Source organism: Notamacropus eugenii, chromosome 1, assembly GCF_028372415.1.
Source record: "Notamacropus eugenii isolate mMacEug1 chromosome 1, mMacEug1.pri_v2, whole genome shotgun sequence".
Taxonomy (NCBI): Eukaryota; Metazoa; Chordata; class Mammalia; order Diprotodontia; family Macropodidae; genus Notamacropus; species Notamacropus eugenii.
In genome coordinates this window covers 152934370-152959273 of record NC_092872.1, presented here as the reverse complement: position 1 = coordinate 152959273, position 24904 = coordinate 152934370, and the positions used below count along the sequence as shown (strand labels likewise).

The 24904-nt window shown below is 37.9% G+C and overlaps 1 protein-coding gene across 4 annotated transcripts in view; it reads right to left on the bottom strand.

The window, feature by feature from the left end:
• Positions 1–24904, bottom strand: part of PCSK6 (proprotein convertase subtilisin/kexin type 6) — a 249589-nt gene that overhangs the window by 158392 nt on the left and 66293 nt on the right. For all 4 annotated transcript variants that reach the window (XR_011968543.1, XM_072616874.1, XM_072616871.1 and 1 more), the window contains exons 3-6: positions 17718–17828; positions 17191–17334; positions 14573–14649; positions 11722–11810 (exon numbers count right to left, since the gene is read on the bottom strand). Coding sequence is in view for 3 of the 4 variants with exons in the window: in XM_072616874.1 (XP_072472975.1) it covers positions 11722–11810; positions 14573–14649; positions 17191–17334; positions 17718–17828 (421 nt within the window). In the remaining variant the exon portion in view is untranslated. The remainder of the gene's footprint in view (positions 1–11721; positions 11811–14572; positions 14650–17190; positions 17335–17717; positions 17829–24904) is intronic.

Here is a 24904-nt window from a genome sequence, read left to right as displayed (position 1 = left end):
ACCAGCATCTCTGTCCTACCTTGAACTCTGCTATGTTGTCATGCACATTAAAGATAGCAACTTATTCTCTTTCCCCTCGAACAGCTTTTTATCAAAAGTCTAAGAAGACCCCTTTGACTTTGCATATTGGGAAACTGACCAGAAGATCAGAATACTTCCAATGGGTTACGCTTACAGCAACTTTTATTCCTATAGAGCTTTAAGGCTTACAGTGCTATTTCTTAACAATCCTAGGTTACTGATGTAAGTATTGTCATTCTCATTTTATAGATGAGGAGAATTAAGTGATGAGGTCAGATAGGTTACAGGATCACAGGATTTAGGGTTGGAAGGGAAGTCAAATTATAGATGAGGAAACTAATTTTTATAAATGAGAACACAGGCCCAGAATGGTTATGTTACTTGTTACCCAAGTAGTAAGTGGCAAGTAGCATATTTTGAGAATTCAAAAGCAGATAGAGTTGTTTCCACTACTGCAGAGCACAACTCCGATGGGCTGGCCAAATTGTTCCAATGTACACTTGCCAAAGAGACTTATGGAGAACTTGTCCAGGACAAGTGATCACATGGTGGTCAGAAGAAGTGATACAAGGACATTCTCAAGGTCTTTCTCAAGAACTTTGGGATTGATTGTGTGATGTAGGTAACACTGGCACAGGACTGCTCAGCATGGCGTGCCCACATCAGAGAGGGTGCTGTACTCTATGAGCAAAGCAGAATTGAAACAGCTCAAGGGAAATCAAATTTAGAGTATCCACCCCAAATGTTCACATGAACTATCTGTGCCCAATCTGTGGTAGAGCATTCCGAGCTCATATTGGTCTGCTTAACCACAGTCGGATACAATGGAACTTGACTTTATCAGAGTGATGACATTTTGGTCCTCTTCGAGAATGAAGGACAACAACCAACCACTTACTAATGTGACAAAGTTAAGGGCAAGTTGTGATATAGCAAAAAAGAGCCCCGGGTTTGAGATGAATGGACCTGGGTTCAAAGTCTACCTCTAATGCTTAATACTTGTGTATTAAGCACTTGAGCAAGTTATCTAACCTCCCTAGGTCTCAGTTTCCTTATCTGTAAAATGAGAGAGAGGAAAGTTAGAGTAGAGGGCCTCTGAGGTCTTTTCTAGTTCAAAATTTAGGATTCTGTGAACCTCCTCTGGAGTAATTACTTGTCACAGCCACATGAGCCTTAACGAGGTAAAAAAGGAGGCTGAATGATGAGGCTGACATGATAATGTCCAGCAAGACTCTGACACTCCTTGGCTTTCCAGGGAGCTGGTATGAGTGTTAGACAGGGGTCCTTGCAAAATCAGAGGAAAGGAAAAATTGCATATATAATAACGAATGAGGAAAGGGACTCAAGTGTAACACGTGAAAGACTGACTAGACTCCTTTCATTACTCTCGTCTGGTTTTGGAGTCATGCTGAATCTTAGGAGAACCCGAACAAGAACCCTGAGGTGATTCTGATTTGATTTTCATTCTTCAAGAGATATAGATTCAACTTGCTCTTCGGTCTCGAAAGTTCTTTATATGACAGGCTGCCCCCACTTTGTACCCTTTGGTACAGGGCAACTTTTCGTCTAGAACCAGGAATGAAGTCATTGTATTAGGGAGCAGTGCTGACATCAGCTCCAGCCCATAGGACAGCCCTAGTGTGTTTCTGCTTTCCTCAGTGGCATGCCAACAAATATGTACCAGTAGTTACTCCATTGGCCAAGAACAAGTCAATGAACGGCACTGGACTACTAGAAAGTTTAGGTGGGGAGGGAAAGAGGGGAAAGGGATAACTGGATAAATGAACAGTACATTTTCCCCAAAAATGTAACTGGCTGATTTCCTCCAGCCCTGTATTTGCTATTCCTCCCTTTCTTTTTCAAACACTGCCTTCCTACCTAGAGTTGATTGGACAGAAAATTCCTATTCCTCAGAAAAGCCTTCACCCACAATAGCTCAGATGCCAAATCTAAAAGGGATCTGTGAATGTCACTGCACTGTCACACCCACCATGATGCAAAGAAGAAACAGGTCATGTGCAAGAGGGAGAAATGGCATCTTTCAGAGGTGTATTGGGAGGAGATGGATTAGTAAATCCTTCAAGCACTGCAGAAATGGAAGTCATTATTATTTTCATGGGAGACTCCAGGGAGAGACAAATAAAAAACGGAAGGAAGGAAATTAGCAAGGGAAAAGGGGGAAAGGACAAAACAATTAAGAATTCAAAGGAAATGAGGGAATTAAATGGGAGGAATCAAGAGTCAGAATAATATGCACCCTTCTCTTTTTTAGGTCTCTGTGGTATTTTCTTTATTGAGGAAGGAAAAAATTAGTCTTTAATTTTTACATTAGAGGGGGAAAAAAGGTCAGTGGATACAAAAAGGGAATGTGAATTCTGTAAACAGAAGGGTGCAGATAGGTTGCCATCAAAGCCTCCTTCAAGTTCAGGCAGAGATGTTGCAGCTTCAACACAATTTCTAGTATCACTAACATTACCACCATCACCAATAGTAATAACATATATACATTTGTGTGTATGTATGTATATATACATATGTATATATTTATATGCTGCTTTTCAGATAGAATGCTTTTGTAGTAAATTTTTTTCTAAGTGGCCTCCATAACCAGATTGACCAGATTGACCAGTCTCAACCTTACAGGTAAAAAACATGAGATTGGGAGATATCAAAAACCCAGAGTCAGATTCTGTTTTAATTTCCTAGACCTTTGTCTTCCACTTCTCTCATATTTTGGAACACTAAGAACCAATATTAGTTAATGAAGTGGATGGGACTTAGAAAGTAGTTTCAGTCATTGAGCAGCAAGAGTATTTGGTAGCAGTCATTATAAATGATTAAGAATTACAGCTTATTACAAACAAGGTAAACAGGGAGAATCACTATGAAGAAATCTAAAGTAAAGAAGTTATGAATGATGATAATGATCTACCAAATATCCCATTGAGAAAGATAAGCAGGCTGTCATGGAAAAGAAACTCGCATGACTCTCCAGCCACTCCTTCTGTTTCTTCTGCTGACTCTTCATCCTCTTCTTTCCCCAAGGTTTTATTTTCAGCCCTCCTCTTGCTCTCTACTCTCTCTCAGAGTGATCTCATCCATTCCCATGGCTTCAATTAGCACTTCTATGCAGATGACTGTATCTCCACCCTCAGCTTCTCACCAGAGTTCCAGTCCTATATTTCTAGCTTTCTACTGGCTGACTCTCCCTGAATGCTCCGCTGGCCCTTTAAACTCAATGTGTCTTAAACTGAACTAATCCTCTCTTTCCCTCTAAATCTTAACCTCCCCTTCAGTTCTCTATTTTCTATTTCCAGCCTAGTATCCTTGAAGTCATCTCTGATTCTTTACTCTCCCTTACCCACACATCTGCCAAATCCTGCTGCTAATTCCAAACTATCCCTGGCATCCAGCCCTTCCCCTCCACTCCCACTGCAAACACCCCAGTTCAGGCCCTAATCTTCTTCCTACCTACAGTCTATTCTCTCTTTAAGACATCCATCACATGACTGGCTACTTAAGTCATCTTTCCAATGTAGCACTCCTTCTTTAGAAAAAGAGCCAGAAGAAATTGTTGAATAGTCCTGAGAGAAGTGTGGTACAATGGACAGAGACCAGGTCTTAGTAATGGAGTAGTCTGGGTCCAAGTCCTATATCTGAAGCGTAGTGGCTGTTTGACCCTGGGAATCATTTAACCTCTCATTGTCCCTGACCACTTTCTAAGACTATAAGCTGCTGAATAGCCACACGTATGTATTGGTAGAGTATCCTCATTGGGTAGCTCGCTAAACCAATGAGATCACAGGATCAAACTATAAGAAAGATGTCACTATGACTGTCACTCCTTTACTCAAAAATAGTCCATGGCTGCCTATTGCCTACCAAATAAAATCCTAACTCTGCAATTTGAGGTTCTCCACAATCTGACTCCAGCCTATAATAATAACCAAAATCACTGTAATTGCTAAATTATACAGGGTGTCCCAAAAGAATTAATGCAATTTTAAGCTATTAAAGTTTAATTGCATTATTACATGTATACATATATTTGTATATGTGTGTGTGTATAGACACATGCACATTTCTATTAAATGCTACACTGGATGTCTCAAAAGAATTAGTGCAGTTTTATGCTATAATAGCATAAAACTGCACTAATTCTTTTGGGACACCATAATATTTGTTAATAGAAATTGTGTGTGGGTGTGAGTTTGTGCGTGTGTGTGTGTAGGAACTTTTGAGCTGTAATAGCTTAAATAGCACTAATTCTTTGGGAACACTCTGTATGGTATTTGTTAAGAAAAATGTGTGTTTGTATGTACACATACAAGCTGTTGAGCTCTAATAGCTTAAAACTGCACCAATTCTTTTGGGACACAATATGCATTTGTTAAAAGATGTGTGTGTGTGTGTGTGTGTGTGTGTGTGCACACACCTTCTATTAACAAATGCTATAGAGAGTTAGTCCAGTTTTAAGCTATTAGAGCTCAAAAGCACACGCATGGGCGCACACACGTGCGCACACATGCACGCACACACACAAGAGCTATTGAGCTCTAATAGCTTAAAATGGTATTAATCCTTTGGGGACATCCTGTATAGCATTTGTAAAGTACTTTGGGTACATTGTGTTACTCAGTCTTCACAACAACCTCATGGGAGATACTACTGATAAAACTATCCCCATTTTACAGAAGAGGACACATTCTGAGAGGAGTGAAGTGACTTTTTCATGATTCAGAATGTCATCCTCCACCTCTGTCTATTGAAGTCCAAACTCAGTTGATGATTCCTCTATGAGGGCTCACTGACACCATCCATTTCCTTCCTCTCACGTGAAGTTGGGCTGTCCCCCTCTTCAAGTTTCTTATATCCTTTGACTGGATCTCTCCTCTAACTTTCTCTCACTCTCCTTTATCATATTTGTCCTACTACCCATAAACTTGTAGATTCCTCAAGGGCAGTCTGGACTAATTCTTGCCTTGTATGCCCAGTGCCTAACACAATGTCTTGGAGGCAGTAGATGTTCATTGTTTGTTACACTGAAAGACTTAGAAGGGCTACTAAAGATGACATCAAGTTCACTGATCCCTCCCCCAACAACATAACAAGTCACCAAAAGCACATGAGCTTGAGGGCTTTTTAATTTGGGAGACACACAGACTAAGTTTAGAGGGCTAGACAAAATACAAGGTCAAATGGATCTGGCCTCATGGGAATAAGGTTTCCAGAATAAAATCACACTTTTCAGTTTCAGTAAAAAATATGTACTAGAACGATTTTGCTGTAGAAGTGAGTGAATGAAAACACATTTATTCAGAGTGTACTATTTGCCAAGCCCTAGAGACAGAATACAAAAGCAAAACAGTCTCTGCTCTCGAGGAATTTATATTCTAATGGGGGAAACAGCACTTATGGAGGGATGGTGGCCAGCTTTGAAACTTTGGGTCCGGGAAGACACAGAGATGATAGATGGGTAGAACAATAGGGCAATCCATTGACACGCCCTTCCTGGAACAATGGTAATTTTCTATTGCTTTAACTTTACACCTATGAAAATATAGTTGACACTTCCTACAATTTTTATATTTAGATGTTATATTTTTCTAGAGGATATATCTCAATTTTAAAATGAATGCCAGGTAGAAAATACGATTCAATTTACAGAAACATGTTTTGCAGCTACCTCTTCAGAAACCCATCAATTCTATGAAGAAATACTTGTACGTAAATATATGACTATGTATGGCTCTTCTAACGCTGAGTTCCTCAAAGTCACATTTAGGCAAACAGCAAGAGTAGAAGACCAGACACAGATCCTTTTTCATCTGAGCCCTCTCCATGATCAGTACTACTATGTATAATATACTATGTATACTATGTATAATAAAATTGGCCATTCAATTATCTGCATCAATCATGAGGAGAGTCATGGCTCTCGTGTTATATGGCATCAGCCTCTTGCACACAGATACAGCCTATGTTTCAGAAAACTTAATCTAGTTCTATTCCTCTGAATAATCTGAAGAACAATGCTTTTTAAAAGCCTACGTAGAGCATGTTTCTTCCTAGGTTTATTTTGTGAAATGATTTAGATTTTATATCTCAGGATGAAGAAAGATGGAGGACAGCCAGGAGCATGGGATGATGCAAGGCCAACTAAAGTGAGAAGGATTCAGACCATTCATTTGGCTCAATTTCAATGAGAAAGGAAACATTTGAGTATGAGCAACGTTATGGGAAAGGCTTGCTTTGTTCTTTTGAAAGCTCAGGTCAGATTGGTTAAGCTAATAGAAATGTATCTTGGTAGATACACAAAACTATAGCTAGTATAGTGGCAAGACGGTTCAGTAGATTGAGAACTGGGCTTGGAGTCAGGAAGACTTGGCCTCACACACCTAGCAACTGTGTGGCCATGGGCAAGTCACTTAACCTCTGGTTTGCCTCTGTTTGCTCATCTATAAAATGGGGATAATAATAGCACCTGCCTCCCAGGGTTGTAGTGAGACTCAAATGTGACAATAACTGTAAAACACTTAGTGCCTGCCACACAGTAAGCACTATATAAATGTTAGTTATCATATTTACATATACCCATGTATATATAATATATATACATATGTATCTATATATATACATGTATACATATATTTAGATACGTGTATAAACATATTTGAATATATTCACATAAATATCCACATACATTAAACTCAGATTTTATTCTAATTGAATTTTATTTTTTCAACTAACCAAAAGCCACATTTTCTCCCCCCCATTTTTCCCACCCTCATTGCTCCCACCCACAATTAAAAAAAAAAAGAAAAACAAAGCCCTTGTGACAAATGTAGAGTTAAGCAAAAGAAATTCCTACATTAACTACATCCAAAAAATATAAATGTCTCAGTCATCACTTTGAGTCTTTCATCTCTCTGTCAGGAGGTGGGTAGCATATTTCATCATGAATCCTGTGGAGTTATGGTTAGAAATCGAGAGGCATCTATTTTTAGAGGTGGAAGGGACCTTGGAGATCACTGAGTTCAAAGATGTAGCAATATTACCCCTTTTTTTAGCTGAAGAACTGAGAAGTGGCTCACTGTATAGAAATACATCACACACATTTGTTTAAATGCAGACCACCCTCAAATTTAAGTCATATCCCTAGAAAAGAACCCACTGAAAAGAAATATATACAGGTGTACATTAAAAAGGAATTAAATTTGTGGCATTAAAATATTTACTGGGTAAGTTATTTTTATATGTCTTTTGATTCAAGGAAGCCAATTTTTATTTCTGGGACTTTCACAGACAGTCTCTACCCATGGTAGAATGCGTTTATAATTAACACTCAAATTTTACATAGGTCTCTATCCTTATTTTCTTTTCAATCACTTCTTAACTACTCAATGGCCTTTTTTCAGTCCATCAGGTATGGGCTTGGCCTCTGTTGTATCTGACACTGTTCACTGCTCTCTGGGATTAGCCTGTCTGCAGAAATGGTTTACCAAGATGTGGCATGTGCAGTGACCACACCCTGGTAAATTTCCTTGGTAGATGGTTGATGGTAACCCACAGGCCTCCAAATCCATGAGTGAGGTATGAAAACCTGCCCTGGCAGAATGGGTAGATGAGAACAATTTGTTCCAATGGCCATGAAGGTGGCTGAAGCAGAAGCTGTGGAATGCTTAGAGCTTGGTCATCCACCGAAGACACCAAGGTCTTCCACATTCTCAGCCTAACACCAGGGAAATGAATGTTAGCAAAGACACTATGTTAGCATCTTCCAAATGTAATACATCAGATGTCTTAGCTCATCTGATCCATAGTTTCCTTCAAGGCTCAGTTAATATCCTGCTTTCTGCGTGCGGCTTTTCTCAATTCTCCTCAGCTGTGTCCTCCACCCAAAATCATTGTGCATTTATTGTATGGATTTTGTATAGATACATATATATATATACCTATATATGTATACATTGTCTCCCACAATAGACTAGAAGTTCATTAAAAGCTTAGGCTATTTTTGTTTCTTTGTATCCCAGTGGCCACCACCTTTATGTTGTTTGATTAATTGTGTCTGACTCTTTGTGCATACATTTGGGGTTTTCTTGGTAAAGAAACGGAAGTGGTTTGATGTTTCTTTCTCCAGCTCATTCTATAGATGAGGAAACGGAGGCAAACAGAGTTAAGTGACTCACCCAGGGTCACACAACTAGTAAGTGTCTAAGGCTAGATTTGAACTCAGGTCCTCCTGACTCCAGGGCTGACACTCTATCCATTGCGCTACCTAGTTGACTTACAGCCTAGGATCTAATAGACACCTAAATACTTGTTGAGGGAGAAATTCTTTTTTCTCCCATATGGATTTTTAAAAATTACTCATAAAATAAAATATAGAGGTTTTAAAATAGAGAATACAAGATAGAGGTTATACACTCTCCCGATTCATCCTATAATAATTGTCACTTATAGATTATTCTGTCATCTGTATTTTCTTCCTAAAATCACACTTTCCACTAAATAACACCAGGGACAAAAAAACTAGCCTGTAGATGCCAAAGATTAGCTCAGTAAAGGAGTCAAGTTCCTGCTTTTAAAGCAGAAAAACTTCACTACAGCAAGATAATTCCAGAGAATCTATTTTCCCTCCTCTTTTATTTACATGTGAGCTGCTCTGAGAAGGCTGCCTTACATTCAATGAAATTAAAAAGGCAGAGGAGAGGTAAAAAGGAAAGAGATGGAAAGGCAGAAGTACCACCTTCCTCGCTATTTGTTTTCTGAAGCTCATCTGTAAAAGGAAAAATAAATACATATCCAAATGAGAATGATTGGAATGGCTTAATAGGAGGTTGGTTACCTAATACTTACTGACTTTCGCTATAAATTCATTCAATAAATATTTATTGAGTGCCAACTACCTACATAAAACATTTTTTGCATTCTTTCATCTGCTAGCAGAGTGAGATGCATGTAGTAGGTGCTCTATAAATGTGACAAATAAATGAAGTACAAAATGATAGGCACCATAAAAGATAGGAAGAAACTTCACTTAGTATTTCCTGCCCTTTAAAAACATGGAGAGGTAAGACATGCATATATGAAAAAATAAAGAATAGGTGACATGAAAGGCAGTATATAATCAGCCATCCCAAATGAGAGGTACAGACAAAGAAAGGATATTTTCCTTCTCCTAACTCTCAACAAGAGGGTAGTATGAGTGTACCACCATGGTCAGGGTAGACTTTATGGAGGACATGGAACTTGAGCTGGTCTTTGAATGCTAGTAGAATTAGCATGAGAAAATGGGGCGGGGAAAGGTAGAAGATAAGGAAAGAGAGCAGAAATAAGGAAAGAAATGCTCAGAGGATAATGAATAGCCCAGGCTAGTTAAATCAGAGGGTTCTTGCATGGAGCATAATAGATAAAGCTAGATTGCTAGGTTGGAGCTAGATAATGGTGGACTTTCCTTGCTAGGCTAAGGAATTGGCACTTTCTCCTAGAGATGATGTGGATCACGGGGTGGGGATGGGGGTTGAGTAGGGAGTGGCAGGTATTGGGCAAAGAGGTATTTTTAGCAAGATCAGTCTGGCAGTGGCATGTAAGGAAATACCAGCTAACAAGTACCTGAGGTTTTCAAAATACACTGTCTCCTCTGTTTCTTTCTGAGTGTGTGGTATGAAATCTGATGTTATCTTCATGGCATCTATCCTATAAGGTATATGCAAATCATCCTTATTTTACGCATAGGAAACTAATACAGTCAGAGGTTAAGTGACTTGTCCAGGGTTACACAGACAGTAAACATCTGAGGCAGTATTTAAACTCAGGTCTTCCTGACTCCAAGTCAGGAACCCTAATTCCATCTTTTATGACAAAAAGGCTGTTATTTCATAGATTCAGGAGTTCCCTCCAGTAATGAAGATCACCAACAACCCATTGACGCCTGCTCATCCTGGAATTTCACCACAAGGAATCTACGCAAAGTGATAAAGGCAGTCCTCCCATTTCTTCTGACAATCGAGGGCATCAGAAGAGCACTCGGGTTGTCTACGTGTCATCCATCATTTTTGCCACATGACCAGTCCATTTTCTCTTCTTGTTATAGATTTCCTTGATAACGTCTCTTCTCTTTAGAGTTCTTCACTGGTTCTATGTTGCAGCCTGTTCATATCCATCATGTGCCTCTCTGTTGCCTTTTGTCTGATACCTACTACTGCTTATTCTGAGGTCACCGTATTTTATGTCTTCCTACCATATAGCAAAACTAGTAGAATATCATTTTGGGGGATTTTTTTCCATGTAGTTGAACAAAAGAAAGGATTGATCATGAAACTGTGAATCTGCTTTATGTATGGCTTAGCATATTGTATGTATCTTTTAAAATATATGATAAATTCAACATATAAATGTCAAAGCTGTCTGCTTGTCTGTGATTCTTTCTGCCTCTTTCACTATCTTCTGTGTAATTTTTAAAAAGATGCTTCACAGACTATCTTCACTTTTCTTATGTTTGGTTTGGCTTAGTTTTATTCATATTTTCTCCCATTTGTTTTAATTCTTCTACGCAACATGACTAATGTGAAAATGTGTTTAATAAGAATGTATGTGTAGAGCCCATATAAAATTTCATGCTGTCTTGGGGAGGGAGGGGAATAGGGAGGGGGAGAAACTTGAAGTTATGTAAGTGATTGTTGAAAATTGAAAACAAATAAATAAATTTGAAAAATTAAATTAAATAAAAAAAATAAAAAGATGTTTCAGTCTCTCTCTCTCTCTCTCTCTCTCTCTCTCTCTCTCTCTCTCACCCCCCTCTTCCCTCTCCTTCTCCCCATTTTCCCTAGTAGCCTGTGAGCATTAAAAAGATGGGCCCTGGCTTTTATGGGAAGCTTGGGATCAGTAAAGGAACTTTGCAATTTCCCAAAGACTATCCAACCTGTTCTTATCCTCATATGCACCTCTGCACCCAACATATAGCCCATTTTTATTGATTGTACTAGACATACACAATGATGGACAAACTCCAAAGGACAACACCACAAATGCACATTGAAATCTGGGCAAAAGAAATGAACTGAACTCCTTTGAGTGCTTACAGATCTCTCTCTAAGATGCTGGAATGTTCTGGGGCTCAGTGCAATAAGCATAATGTCATCTATAAACAGGAACATCGAAGGATCTAACCATTTGTAAGGACAATCTTTTCAACCTGAACTCTAGACAGAATCTCTTCCTTTATGAAGCAAAATTCTACTATATTTTATGCCTTGTCTGATGTTTAATATGAGGTGGGGGTGGTATTGAATAGGACTATTTCTATTGTCATGTCTTCTAAGATATATTGAATGATTCTGATATATGACCCAGGAGACAACTTGTAAAAAAGTCTGTAAGGTTGTCTTTTGTTGCACCAAATTACATGCCTTTTTTAAAAAAATCAACTAACAATAAATATGAGGAGATCTTAGAGTTTCTACATATTTCAGTCAGTCAACAAGCATTTATTAAGCACCTACTATGTGTAGGGAATTACCTGTGAAATGATAAGGATGATTACTTACTAAAAACCTCCTAGAGGATACTCTCAATTCACACGTACGTGACTCTAATAAAGACTAAGATAAATGGCCTGGGATAGCTGAGGAAATGTAATGGATTAAATTGTCAAGTGAGCCCCGTGAAAGAGAAGGCACCCAAGCCTCCACTTACCTCCTATCTTTGCGTTGTATGCAATACCCACTATACAATAGGAATTGTTTGCTGAGGCAGCAACTTCACCAGCACAGCGAGTCCCATGCCTACAGCAGATGTGGGGAAGAGAGGAAAAAAAGAAATCAGGAGAACTGTGCAGAAAGTTTCAAGGATTTCACATTACCCCAAATTAAGAGCAGCAAGACACATATTTGTAAGCATGGAACTATTATTTATGATTGGCATTCTTCATCCTCTTTGCCACCAGCACTTTGCTAATAGTCTCGTGTAGTTATTATCCCACTACGTGCCCCAATATCTATCCCCAATCGGACTGGCTTCCCTTCCCAAGTGATGTTGTGGTGTGGTGCTGTGGTGCTCATTTCTATGACCATTTAAACAGAAGCTGAGAAAGAGTGCTCTTGATTTAACACTCAACAGCAGCCGGGGGACTACAAAGAAATTACTGGCAAAATGAATTGCCTTTCACAGGAATGACCCCATTTTAAAATGTGCTGCTCGCTGTCAGTCCCTCTAGTGGAAAACAAAAATATGGAGAGCTTTAAAAATGAAAACCACGAGGAAAGTCCACAGAGAATTTGTATCATTAGCCAAATTAAAGGCCTCCCTTAAAAATAGTTACGACTCGGCCCTTTCAAAGAGACTGACTCATTCAATCTACGGCTGTTAATAGATTTCCCCTAGTCCACTCTCTCAGTAGTAAGATTAAGGCCTGCTCTTCAGGAGTCAAAGTTTCCATAATAGGATTCTTCTACATTTTGTGAGGAAAGGAGAGTCCTTTATTTTGAACAACTTAAGATGTATGGTATGAACAGAACTTTGGAAGCAGGGTTTTAGGACTGGTTGATAGAGCGACCTTAGCGAATTTTGTTTCATTTATCAAATTATCAGGGTCCAACATTTTGGTACATAGCTCTAAGGGGATACCTCAGGTTACATAGTCTGTTTATGTCAGATGCAGGACTTGAACCCATTTTCCTGATTCTGAGGCCAGCTCTCCATTTACTATGATTACTATTCCCTCCGAGGTGCCGCTTGTCATTTATTATACTCACTCAGATTCTGGATATGTCTGTATTCTACGTTTCTTCCTCCACCCCCGCCTTCCCACCCCAAGCTCTCTTTTCAGGTATGGAGACTACTGGGGGCTCAGGACTATGCTCATCAGATCTTCTAGAGCTTTGTAATCACTGTTACCAATTATTAGAACCATTCTATAGGAATCAGGCTTAGACCTAGGGCACACTTGTTTTCAAGGCTCAAGTCACAAGGGGAGCATATCAGCCTCCACCTAGTTTCAGGACCTTCATTCTCTTTGTTCCCTAACCTTCCAAGGATCTGCATTGAAAGGTCTGAAACACACCCTCAAATTGCTCAGAGATCCACACCTTAACAACCTCCACAAACACATGCACTGACTCACACACCCTCAGCTCTCTCACTCTGGTGTTAACTAGTTAACCACTCTCTCTCTCTTATGCCATGAATCATTCCAAGTCTAACAATAACACTCCAACAATATTCTCCTCTCCAGAAACCGTGTATTTCACTTTCAACATATTCTTGTCACAAATACCCAGGAGTCAACTACTAGTATTGCCTAGTCCACCAGTTACCAGCATCGGGGGAAAAAGCCCTGATGTTCTCCATTAATCCAAGGATAATTTCTTTCCATGGGCAGCTGAGAGTCCTTTTCAGCTCAGAACATAATTACCAACTACTTCAAAGTCTAGCAGTCAGGGAAAAGCTAGATTTAGGAATAATATCAAAATATTTAGAACCATTTTTAATGGAACAGTGGATAAAAATTTAAGAATACATTAGAATACATGAAGAAAAAGAGGAGGATTTTTCTAGCTATTAGTGTCCAGTAGCAATGACTAATGTCCATTATTGCCTGGAAAAGACCAGTTCCAAGTCAGTAATATAGTAGAATGTCTAGAACACTGGATTTGAATTCAAGAAGACCTAGATTCCAGTGCTGCCTTAGATATTTCCCATGTGAGCTTGAGCAAGTCATTCAGCCTCAGTTCCTTGTCTGTAAAATGGGACTAATCATACCCACTGTACTTGCCTCACAGGATTGTTGAGAAAGCCAAGTAAAATAACGTATTTTTGCACACCTTGAAGTGTTTTATCAGTAAAAGTTTTCAACATATCTGCATGTTTATATGTATTCCTATATGATACCCTTTATATAGTAATAAAACAGAATATAATAACTGATAATTACAAGGCATTTTATGATTTATAAATTTTATAATATATATAATATATAATAAACTTTATATTCATTTCTCTATCTCATTTGAGTTTCACAACAGCCCTATGAAATCAGTGCTGTTATTAATACATTTTATATACAAGGAAGCTGAGGCTGAGAAAGGGTAAGGGATGCACCCAGTGGCACATGGGTAAATATTTAAGGCAAGACTCAAACCAATACAAGAGAGGCAGTGTGGGATCATGGAATGAACACTAGATTTGAGTAAGAGGACCTGGGTTTGAATCCTACCTTGGTCACTTTCTATTTGTATGACCTTAGGCAATCACTTAAATTTAATTTCCTCATCTATAAAATGAAGTTTCCTCATTTGGAAAATGAAAATGGACTAGATGAGCTCTAAGGTATCTTCCAGTTTGAAACCTATGATCCTGACTTCAAGCGAAGTATTCTTTCTACTATGCTACTTTGCCTCTTATCAAGTTATGGATATAAAGGTTTCCAAAGGAACCTAAAACCACATCCAAAAGTAGGTAAGCATTTGAATTTCCTTCATTCTATTATTAGATTTCTCTGTGTATAATATTACTTTTAGGAGTCTGAGAAAGAGGAGAAAAGACATACTTATTTTCATTGCTGGCATCATAGCGTGGAGAAGGATCGTAGTCATTTCCATTGACGTCATAACTTGCATAGGCGTCCTAAAATTAACGTGTCTCAGTAAGTGAAGGAACACAAATTACACGACACACAGAAGCCCTATCGACATTTGCAAGCATGGTTGTTTTTTAATGTCTTTTTCTCAAATAGAAATAAATGCACAATGGTTGCAGAAAACATCTCTACCGAAAGTGCCTGATCCAGAGGGTACAAACAATCGTATCATATAATTTCTCCACTTCAATCAGATAATTTAGGGACAGATTAAATTTTAGGTACAGATTAATTTAGGTAGAGATTAAAATCTAGACTTGAATTTATGGTCCAAGCACTATCTACATGACTTTAATTGGCCAAAATTCTCAATTGTAACAGCCCTGCAGATGAAGCGCTTTGCAATAGTGTTTATTTTATAGTCTCCAGTTATTATCATCTAAATTATTTTTACCTCATTTTTTTAATATTTTTAATGAAGCTCAGAAAGAAATAGTTCAAAGACAAGTTGCATTCCTTAAAGATTCTTTTATATATAATGTTTTGAGATTTTTGCACAAATGAATAAGAGTCTACAAGAGTCTATACAAGAGTCTACAGAGATTCTCTGAGAGCATCCCTGGGATAGTTCCAGCACCAGAGAGGACAACAGGAATGGACTGAGCTTGTCCTGCTCCTGCATGGTTTTATTTGGGATCATCTTGTTCTCATCTTTTACGATAGGATTCAGATAGAAACAGCTGAGACAAGTTCCTATCCTGCTGTTAGTCCTTCATAATTAATATTCAATTGATGACTGCTCAGGCAGTTGCTTTGTACAGTCTTTGGAGGCTCACTAAAATATCCTTTGGTTACACTGTGGGGGCAGAAAGAACAACAAGGATCTTATTATAATAAAATCCCACAATCTACTGCTTTTTTATATAGCATATCACATAATAAAATATGGACAGAATGGGATAGTGGATAGAGAGCTGGCTTCAGAACCAGGAGAATCTGGATTCAGGTCTCACCTCTGGCACACAGTGACTATGTGACCCTGGGCAAGTCACTTAAATTTTTAGTGCCGTATGGCAATTCTCTAAGACCCGTTTTGGTAGACGGAATTTCTTCGGGTGGGAGTTGCTTATGCTAAAGGAGTCAGTGGTCCAGTTCCTGTCTTATAATAAGATAGAGTAATACCATATGGTATTTACACATTATTATATAATAATGTCTAGTTGAATCAATAATTATTAAGTGCCTACTATGTGCCAAGCATTCCTCAGCAGCCCAAGGACCGGAATGAGTGAAGGCCCAGAAAGAACTTCCAGGCACTTGCTTTTCCCCAAGGACAGAAGAATGTAACAGAAAATATAGGGTTGTCCCAAAAGTCTTAGTTCAGTTTTAAGCTTTAATAGCTTAAAGCCGCGCTAAGACTTTCTGAATACCCTGCATATAATAATAACATCATTCCCATTGTCCTATCTGCTACTAGAGTTGTATCGAGGATGCTGTCAGTGAGCCTACAGAGAATATACTTATATTTTAATTCTTTCATTCAGTTTCCAAAAGCAGTTATCTTAATAAAAATAATCATCGCCATCTCCAGAATGTTTTCAAAGGCCAGTGCTCAAACACAACACTTGTTCTTGACCTTCAGAATGGGAGGACCTCCTTACTCTGGTCAAGTGATTCTCTGAAGACATCATAATAGCCATACTGTTTGCCTGTGGTAGTGGTTAGAAAAAATATGCGTGTGTACATATACAATATTTATGTATATTATATCTGTATATATTTAATATTGAAAAATCAGCTTTTATCAGCTGGATTTCTGGATTCATCTCTGTTTCACCATTGCCCATGTTCCAAACAGAACTTCATGCCAGGGACAATGTAGCCAGATGCAACATCATAGCACATGTACAAGAAACAGGCTATATTTCCACCTACCATCCATTTATAATTTATAATTTTTTATAATATTTATAATTTATAATATTTTATCATTCTCAGCTGGTATTAATAGAAATTAATAGAATTAATCTCATTGTTTTCTAGTGATACTATTCTTTTTTCTGACGTTATATGGCATGTTTCATTCCATCAGGTGAATAGAAGTTTCTTGAGGTCGGTGACTGCCCTTCCTTTCTTCCCTCCCTCCCACCTACCTACTTACCTACCTATCAAATAGGTGCTATCATGTTGCAGCCGGCTACATTCATGTTCTTTGCCTGTAGTATGCAATCTGGTTTTGGACATGGGTAAGAGACAGGATGGGAGGAAGACAGACAGCAAGCTGGCAAAATGTGGTTTTTCAACGTTAAAAAAAACAAAACACAACAAAAGCATTTGCTTGTGAAATCTGAACTCAAATCCTTGGTTTTGAAGACTCAAAATAGTTTAAGCAAAGTCAAACTGGAGGCTGCTATGGAAGAGACTTGAATTTTTACAGAAGGATGTAATTTTCCAGAAAATCCAGGCAGAGCTTTTTAAAGGCTATTTCTCTTTGGAGAAAAATAAAGACAATATAAAATAATCCCATGAGGCTATATGTTATTGCATCTATACCAAGGGAAGTGTAAATTAAATAAAGTTCAACTTACATAATTAGCTGCTAGGTCTGGGTGATTCCTCTCTATTCCATCATCCAGAATGGTCACCACAACATTTTTTCCCGTGTAGCCTCTCTTCCATGCTGCAGGGACATTCATTTCTGATCGGCAACGACTGTGCTTATCCCCGCAGTGCTAAGCAAACAAATGAATCCCCAAAACACAGAAGCTGAATCATAATATATTCCATCTATCCAACTGTTAGTAATTTAAGAGCTCAGGCATGACTATATTCATGTATGCAAATGAACAAATAATAAAAAACAACGCATGCTTTAAGTAACAGGCCTTATTTCAAACAACTAATTAATTTCCCCAGGAGTAAAGATGAAATATTGCATCTGGTTGTTCTGATCTAAGCTTTCTCCATCATTCCTGTAGACACCCATCATCCCTCTTTTGGTGGATTTTTCCCTATTCAAGTATTCTTTTGGGGGACCAGATCATTTAGTCACAAGAATATGTATAAAATTGACTAAGACCTAAAATACTTGCGAAAGGAAGGCACTTCCTCTTACCATGTACCACATGTTGGACCATATTGGGTCATTGAAATAAATGGAATGTGCATCACTTCGAGCATGCCTCTTCACTCTCCGTTTAACTTCTTGTTGCTGTAGCCACTTCACCTACCATGTAAGAAAAATTCATATTTATTTATACTATTACTTCCTACTTTCTGCTGCATCACATGCAATGTAGATTTCCATTTTCATTATCATCATGATTCTCATAGCTAACATGTACATAGATACTGTGCTAAGCCCTTTATAGATTATCTCATTTTGTATATCTTCATATATCACCATGCCACCATAAAGTTTCAGATTCTAAATTCTGTGAGAGAGGATGATACCTATTTTAACTTACTTTGTTAATTTCGTCAATCTACTAAAGTTTTCTGCGGATGTCTCTTTGTGGCATAGAGATGACTACTGGTCCTCTAGACCAGTAGGGTATAAGCACTAGAAGATTCTACCAAGGCTTGGAGTATAGGATGGAGCTGACCAATGTAAAGTGTCTACTGACTAAGAACTACCCAAGCTCACTTCAGAGTCATAGACCAGAAAGTTGGTTGCAAAAGGATGCATTTTTCACCAAGAGCAAACTGCGAAGGATGGGACTATGATCTATGACAAAAAGATACTCATATCTACAAAGTCAAGCATCTTCAAAATAGTGAAGAAATCTGAACCAGTGATTAAATTTGTGAAGTGGAAAAATGGTGAACTAGCAAGATTTTTCGGGACATTCTCCTGAAAGAAGTTCAAAATTGGGATGCCTGGTCACTTTCAATCTTAAGAGGTTCAAGGTAATGTAATGATAAGAAAGGAAGAATGTAAATAAGAAATAATAATCTTTTTATCATGGGAAATTTTTTGCAAGAAAAAGGAATTCACTGGTTCTAGCAGAAACCTAGACTGGCTTTTGCCTTTGGCCATCTGTCTTGAATCTACTGGACAATTTCCTCTGCAAAGCTAGAGTCCCACTTAGATGGTCCCATGATTAAAAGGGTAGGACTCTTCTAGCTCATCCTCGCATGGATCACCACTGGGGAAAAAAAGGATAGAATCAGTCCCCTCAGAGTGGTTTATACAGAAAGACCTTCCTAAGTTTCACCTCAGACACAAACTGACTGTCATCCCAGTCAAGTCATTTAATCTCTTAATGACCCCAGGCAACTCCAAGGCTAAAAATGGAAGAACAAGTGCTGACTTGCATTGATAAAGGAAGTTCCTTACTGAGACCTCCCTACCCCAGTGAAATCACAGATCAGACTTCAAAACAAAAACAAAAGATGACAATTTTTGTAACAAAAACATGTTAAAATACTAGGACAAAATGCTTCCTTAAAAAAAAGGATTGGAATAACTTAAAAGAGGACAGTACTACAATACTCACTACAGCAAAGCTCACATGAGCTTATTAACCATTGATCAATAACAATAACATATTTTTCTTTTCAAAGTAAAATATAATGTCTACAAAGTAAAATACAATCCAAAGAGCAATCCAAACTCCAGAGTGAACACTAAATAAAAATCCCAAGTGTAAACTACCAGGGAACTTAAATGAACTATCAAATATTTCTATGGCAAGTCAGCCTATAAATTCAGACACTGTTCATCCTGTTCCCTGATGATACTTTGCAGGTTCATCATTTACTAAAGATAGATAGATAGATGATAGATATTGATAGATATATGCATATACACACCCATCTCCTAGAATGCAATAACTTTTACTTGTCAGAAAATAACTACACACTAAGACAACATTTCATTTCAAGTCAGTTTTATACATCATATTTTAAAAACACAATCGCACATACCATTAAATGTCTATAAGTTCCCCATGATTAATATTTTTGGTAGTACAGAGACATTCCCACCATTATATCATGCTAGTTACACTATGCATTTACATCCTGTAGCTGGAAATAACCATGGTAATCTCCTAGGGAATACAAACGAAAAGACCAGGTTACCTAATATTTCATTTGTAATAATGACCACAGAAAACCTCCCCCTCCCTAGTATAAAAGTTACTCCTTGGTTGCAAGTTAGATGCTTATTAAGGTATGCTGACTTCAATTCACTTTTGGCTTAGAAAAATTAATATGAGAAGCTGGGCGCCTCTATTATCACTGATGAGTGATCCCAGATAATCATTAAGTCCAGAACATTCTGTTATTCTCTCATAAAATGGTGCTGATGTTAGGATATGATGATGTCTCAGGCTCCCACAACTCAAGAACTTGGTCCTTCATCCTCTCCTTTTGGACACCTCTTTGTAGCAAGCCTTTGACAGCAACACCCACAGGTCAGTTACCCCATTTAATTAACAAGAACTAGGCATACAAATAGGTTGAACCAAACTACCACTATTCTTAAGAAACTTATGTTGTAATTCAAGGTGTAAGGATTTATAAAGACAAAACTATGTACAGGCAGACAGTTAAGGTACAGGTATACAAACTGGCCTACTAGTACACCTGGTCCATGTTCTGTGAATGCCTATGCCTGACAATTGTTCCCACGAATTCAGCATTTTATGTGCAATCTCCTTGCCTTTGAAGAGGCCTTCTCCCATGTTTAGAATGCACGTCCTCCTTAACACCATCCAGCTTTCTTTAAAGCACAATTCAAGTGCCATGGCGTATATATAAGACCATGGTCTTATAGCCATTTCCTGATTCCACCAATAGTAAGACTTTCCCTTTCTAAGTAGCTCTTTCTCTCAAAATTTCTTTGCATTCCCTTATCTGTATACATATAAAATCCTGGGCTCCTGGGGAGGTAAAGACAAGTGGATGACTTGTACTTGGGAGTTATGAGCTACAGAAGGGTGAAAGGTCAAATGGGTTTCTATATTAAATATGATATCAATAGGGTGAGCTGCTAAGAGCTGGAAACCACTACGCTTCCTAAGCAATGGGAACTAGAAAAGGTCAGAAATGGAGCACTTCAAAACTTATGTCCCCATCAGTAATGGGATGGCCACTTTAGACTGAGTTTAGGAAGGAAGGAAGGAAGAGAGAGAGGAAGGAAGGAAGGAAGGAAGGAAGGAAGGAAGGAAGGAAGGAAGGAAGGAAGGAAGGAAGGAAGGAAGATCTTCTTTTGGGCAGGGAATGCTTGATTTTTATCTTTGTATTTCCACACTTTGCACAAAGTAGATGATTAATACATGTTTGTTGAATAAAATTAAATGTAGCTTGTTTCCAGTTTTTCACAATTATAAATAATGCTATTATAAGTATCTTTGAAAGGAGGTATTTTTTTAAAATAATTTCTTAGGGTGCAGTCACAATAAGATTGTTTGGCCAAAGGGTACAGCTATTTTGATGAATTACCTAGTGTATTACCAGTCAGTCAATAAACGTTTATTAGTCACCTATGTGCAAGGTACTGAAGTAAGTGCTAGGGATACATAAAGAAGCAAGAGACAATCCCTGACCTTAAGGAGCTCAGAATCTAATCAAATATCACATTGCTCTTCAAAAAGATTTCATCAATTGGCAGTTTCACCAATAATGCAGGTACGTATTTATTTATCAACAGCTCTTCTTAATACAACAGTATTGTTTAGTAGTTGTTAGGCTTCTGGCTGTTGTGTTAGTTTGGTAGGCCTGAAATAACACCTCAGAAGTGTTTTAATTTATATTTCTTTGGTCAATAGAAAAGTGGAAGTTTAAAGTTAGTAATTGTAAGTTGTGAGTTGTCTGAGCATTTTTCCATTAGAGAGTCGGGATTTCCCTTGACTATTTGTAACTGTTTCTTGCAAATTTTTGGAACTTTTGTTTCATTTGCCACAAATATTTTTTTCCAATCTGTAACTTTTCTTTTTATTTCAGTTAAACTATTTTTATTGTAGAGATTTTTTTGTTTATATAACTGAATCATCTAATGGGATTTTTTATATGTTCAATAGATAACTTATCTCTCAAGTAATGCATAAATAAATTATCCCATTTTGTCCCATTTCTTATAGGTTCTTTATTTTGCTTAACCTATGGTCCCATCAATAAAATCCCACTTTGATGCCTTATCATGGAGTGGAGAGGAGTCTGAGTTTTTCAAGGCTATGATAGAGGAATATAAGCTCTGACAAATTCTATCCAGTTAGGCAGGCTTTGAGTGCTATCCTTGTGATGAATTATAGAAGTTGGTCACCAGTTAACATTATTGTGATTACAAGAATCCGAGAAGACTATCATGGGGAATTTTGATCTATGCTGTTGTTTGGAATATCCTGCTCCAATGAAATCACAATCCCTTAAAACATGAATCTATTATTCAAATGGAATTGGCTGTATCATACAATGAGATTATTATCTAAATTTATGTTCTGTCATCCTGCTATGTGTTCTTTTCAATATTTATTAAATAATTAGCCCTTTCTGCAGTTTCTATTTTCTACTGGTTTATGGGAAACTGGTATCTCCAATCTGTTCTATTGGTTTATTTTTATGTTTTTGCCCCATACAGGATCATTTTGATAACTGCTTAATGTTTTGGAGTCTGAGAATTTGATGCAGCTACTTATTGTCACAGTTATTTTCAGTTGCTATTGGGACCACTGACTCTTCTAAGTATATGTTTGTTAGAAGTAAACACTATTTTGCTTCATTTCCTATATTAATCTCATCAATATTTTTCTTGTTTTATGGTGATTGCTAACAGTCCTAATAATATATGCATATTACCTCATAATAATTATATATATGTATATATACACATACACAGTACCAGGTCAATAGAAGTGGTTAAATTGGGTACCCAAATATTTCAACGCTGCCATGGCCATTGACAAAGTAGCAGTAGCAGGTACTATCTTGCCAGGTTAAATTGTGACAAAGCTAGTGGGTGGAGCTAGCAAATCCTGACAGTGTTACATGCAGCAGAATTCTTTGCCAAAGTCCAACTTCCTGTTTTCAGACTTGTTAGCAAAGTCCTGTAGCCTGATCTCAGACCTCACTTCTTGTTTCCTCCCTCTGACTTTTTCTTTTTTCAGCCTAATTTTGACCCGGCTTCCACTCCAGACATTCCTTTCCACCCATCAGCTTTACAGCCTATGTATTGACAAGTGCCCTTGGTTGAACTTGTCACTGGAGTTTCTAGCCCCTAATGCTTAGTCTAAGAACTTCTGTGCTACAGCATTTCCTCAACTCACCAAAAAATGGGAGAGTTTCCAACACTACCAGGAAGCCTGCATATTACAGGCTCCAACCCTGACCTAATCCAGGGTCAACCTATGGTGATAGGATGGGGGTATAAATAGCATACTCTATGTTTTGTACCCATCTTTTTTCATAGAAATGCTTTAAGAAGTTTTCTTTTATATGTTGACTCTTCTTTTTCTACTCAATCCTTTTATCTACTTGAGGAAAAAAATCTTTAAAATCCTTAATCATCCTTCAAGAATTAGCTCAGGAATCTTCTTCCACAGTGGCTTCTCTGATCCTAGCTATTAGTGTCCTCTCTTCCCTCAAATTATTCTTATTACATATCTAACTACATGTTGTATCCTTCCCTGCTCCTCCAACTAGGTTGTAAGTTCCTTGAGGGTAAGAAAGATTTGTTTATTTTTTTGTCCTTGTATGTTCAGTATCTAAAATAGTGCCTTCCATATTTTCAGGTACTTACTGTTTATTGACTTGAATTCAATTTTATCAAAGACCCTTCCTTTCAATATCTTCTAATGTGAGCATATGATCTTTAAAATATTTCTTGGTATAAGATGATAAATTATATTGATATTTTTCCAATGAGATTCCATTATACTTTTGGTATTTTTTGCTTTTTATAAGAATCTAACTCACATCGTTTCAGTTTTGTTCTTTGATTTGTTAGAGGAGTTTTCTCTGACTTGCTTATTATCTGTAAAGCATTCTGCCACCATATTATTTTGGTGTCATTAGTTTGAGAAGCCCAGGATGCTGTTATGATAGAAAAGGTAGTCCCAGGAAAAGACTGAGGTTTGTGATTTCCTGCCCTGGGTTGGATGGTGGTGTAGTTCTGGTGGTTGCCATCTCAATCAATAAATCCATCAACAAGCATTTATTAACTGCCTAGCATGTATGTGGAACACTATCCTTCCTCTCTTCTGCCTCTTAGAATTTCTAGCTTCCTTCAAGAGTCCTAGGACCTTCCTAGTCACCCCCCACCCCACCCCAGCTACTAATGTCTTCCCCTCTAAAGGTGCCTTGTATCTCTTTTGTGAGGCCAATGACTTGTGCAACCTGGCCTCACTTAAATCCAATCCATACACGAATCAAGCTATCACCTCATGAGGTCATCGGTCCTCTTTAAAAATGAAGGACAAACAACAATCTTGTATCTACCTGTATATGTCTGTACTGTCTCCCACTTTAGAAGGTAAGCTTCTTGATGTCAAGGACTCTTCTTGCTTTTTCTTTATATTCCCAAAGTTTCCTGGTACATAGTAGGAGCTTAATAAATGTTAGCTATTTTCCTGATCGATTGACAGGCACTGTGCTAGGGAAGCAGGAGAGCCTGTTTGGATCCTTTCTTCTAACCCCGGGGTCCAGGCACAGTCACGTTCCTGGCCTCTTTGTTCCTAGCTTCTGTTTAACAATTGTTTTTGCAACTGTCTTCAATCCTCCACTCAGACACCTGGATTTCTTTTTAATCTGTGATCTAAGCTGAAAGCTAATGTTATTGTGTCTTTCTTGCCTGGTCAGAAGACTATTTTTGGTGACTCATTACCAATTAACTCAGCATTCAGCTTTAGCACATAGGAAGCAGTAATTTAACCCATAACACACAAAAACAACATCTTCCCACCCAAAAGGAAATTTAATAAAAAGAAAGCCATTTAAAAGATTGCAGTAGGGAGAGCCTTTTCCTCATATAAAGTTACTTCCTTCTATACCTTCAGTATAGGATAGTTAGTAGACTACATATGGCCAAAGAACTGTAGAAGGAATATTTGTACAGATATCTCATTGGCTAAGTTAACTGTTCTACAGAACGTGTGAAGAAATGATGAGCCTCATCTCTCAAATCTTGAAAGATCACTGCTTTTTTTGTTTTTCTTTTAAAAACTCTTTACACACTCCAAAACACGGTTCCACTTAGAAGGGACACCACACAGACATGCACGTGAATATGAACACAGTGCAAAGGGGTAAAAAAAAAAAAAAGCACATTATGTACTTTCAGGCAGTTTATTTTGATGCTAT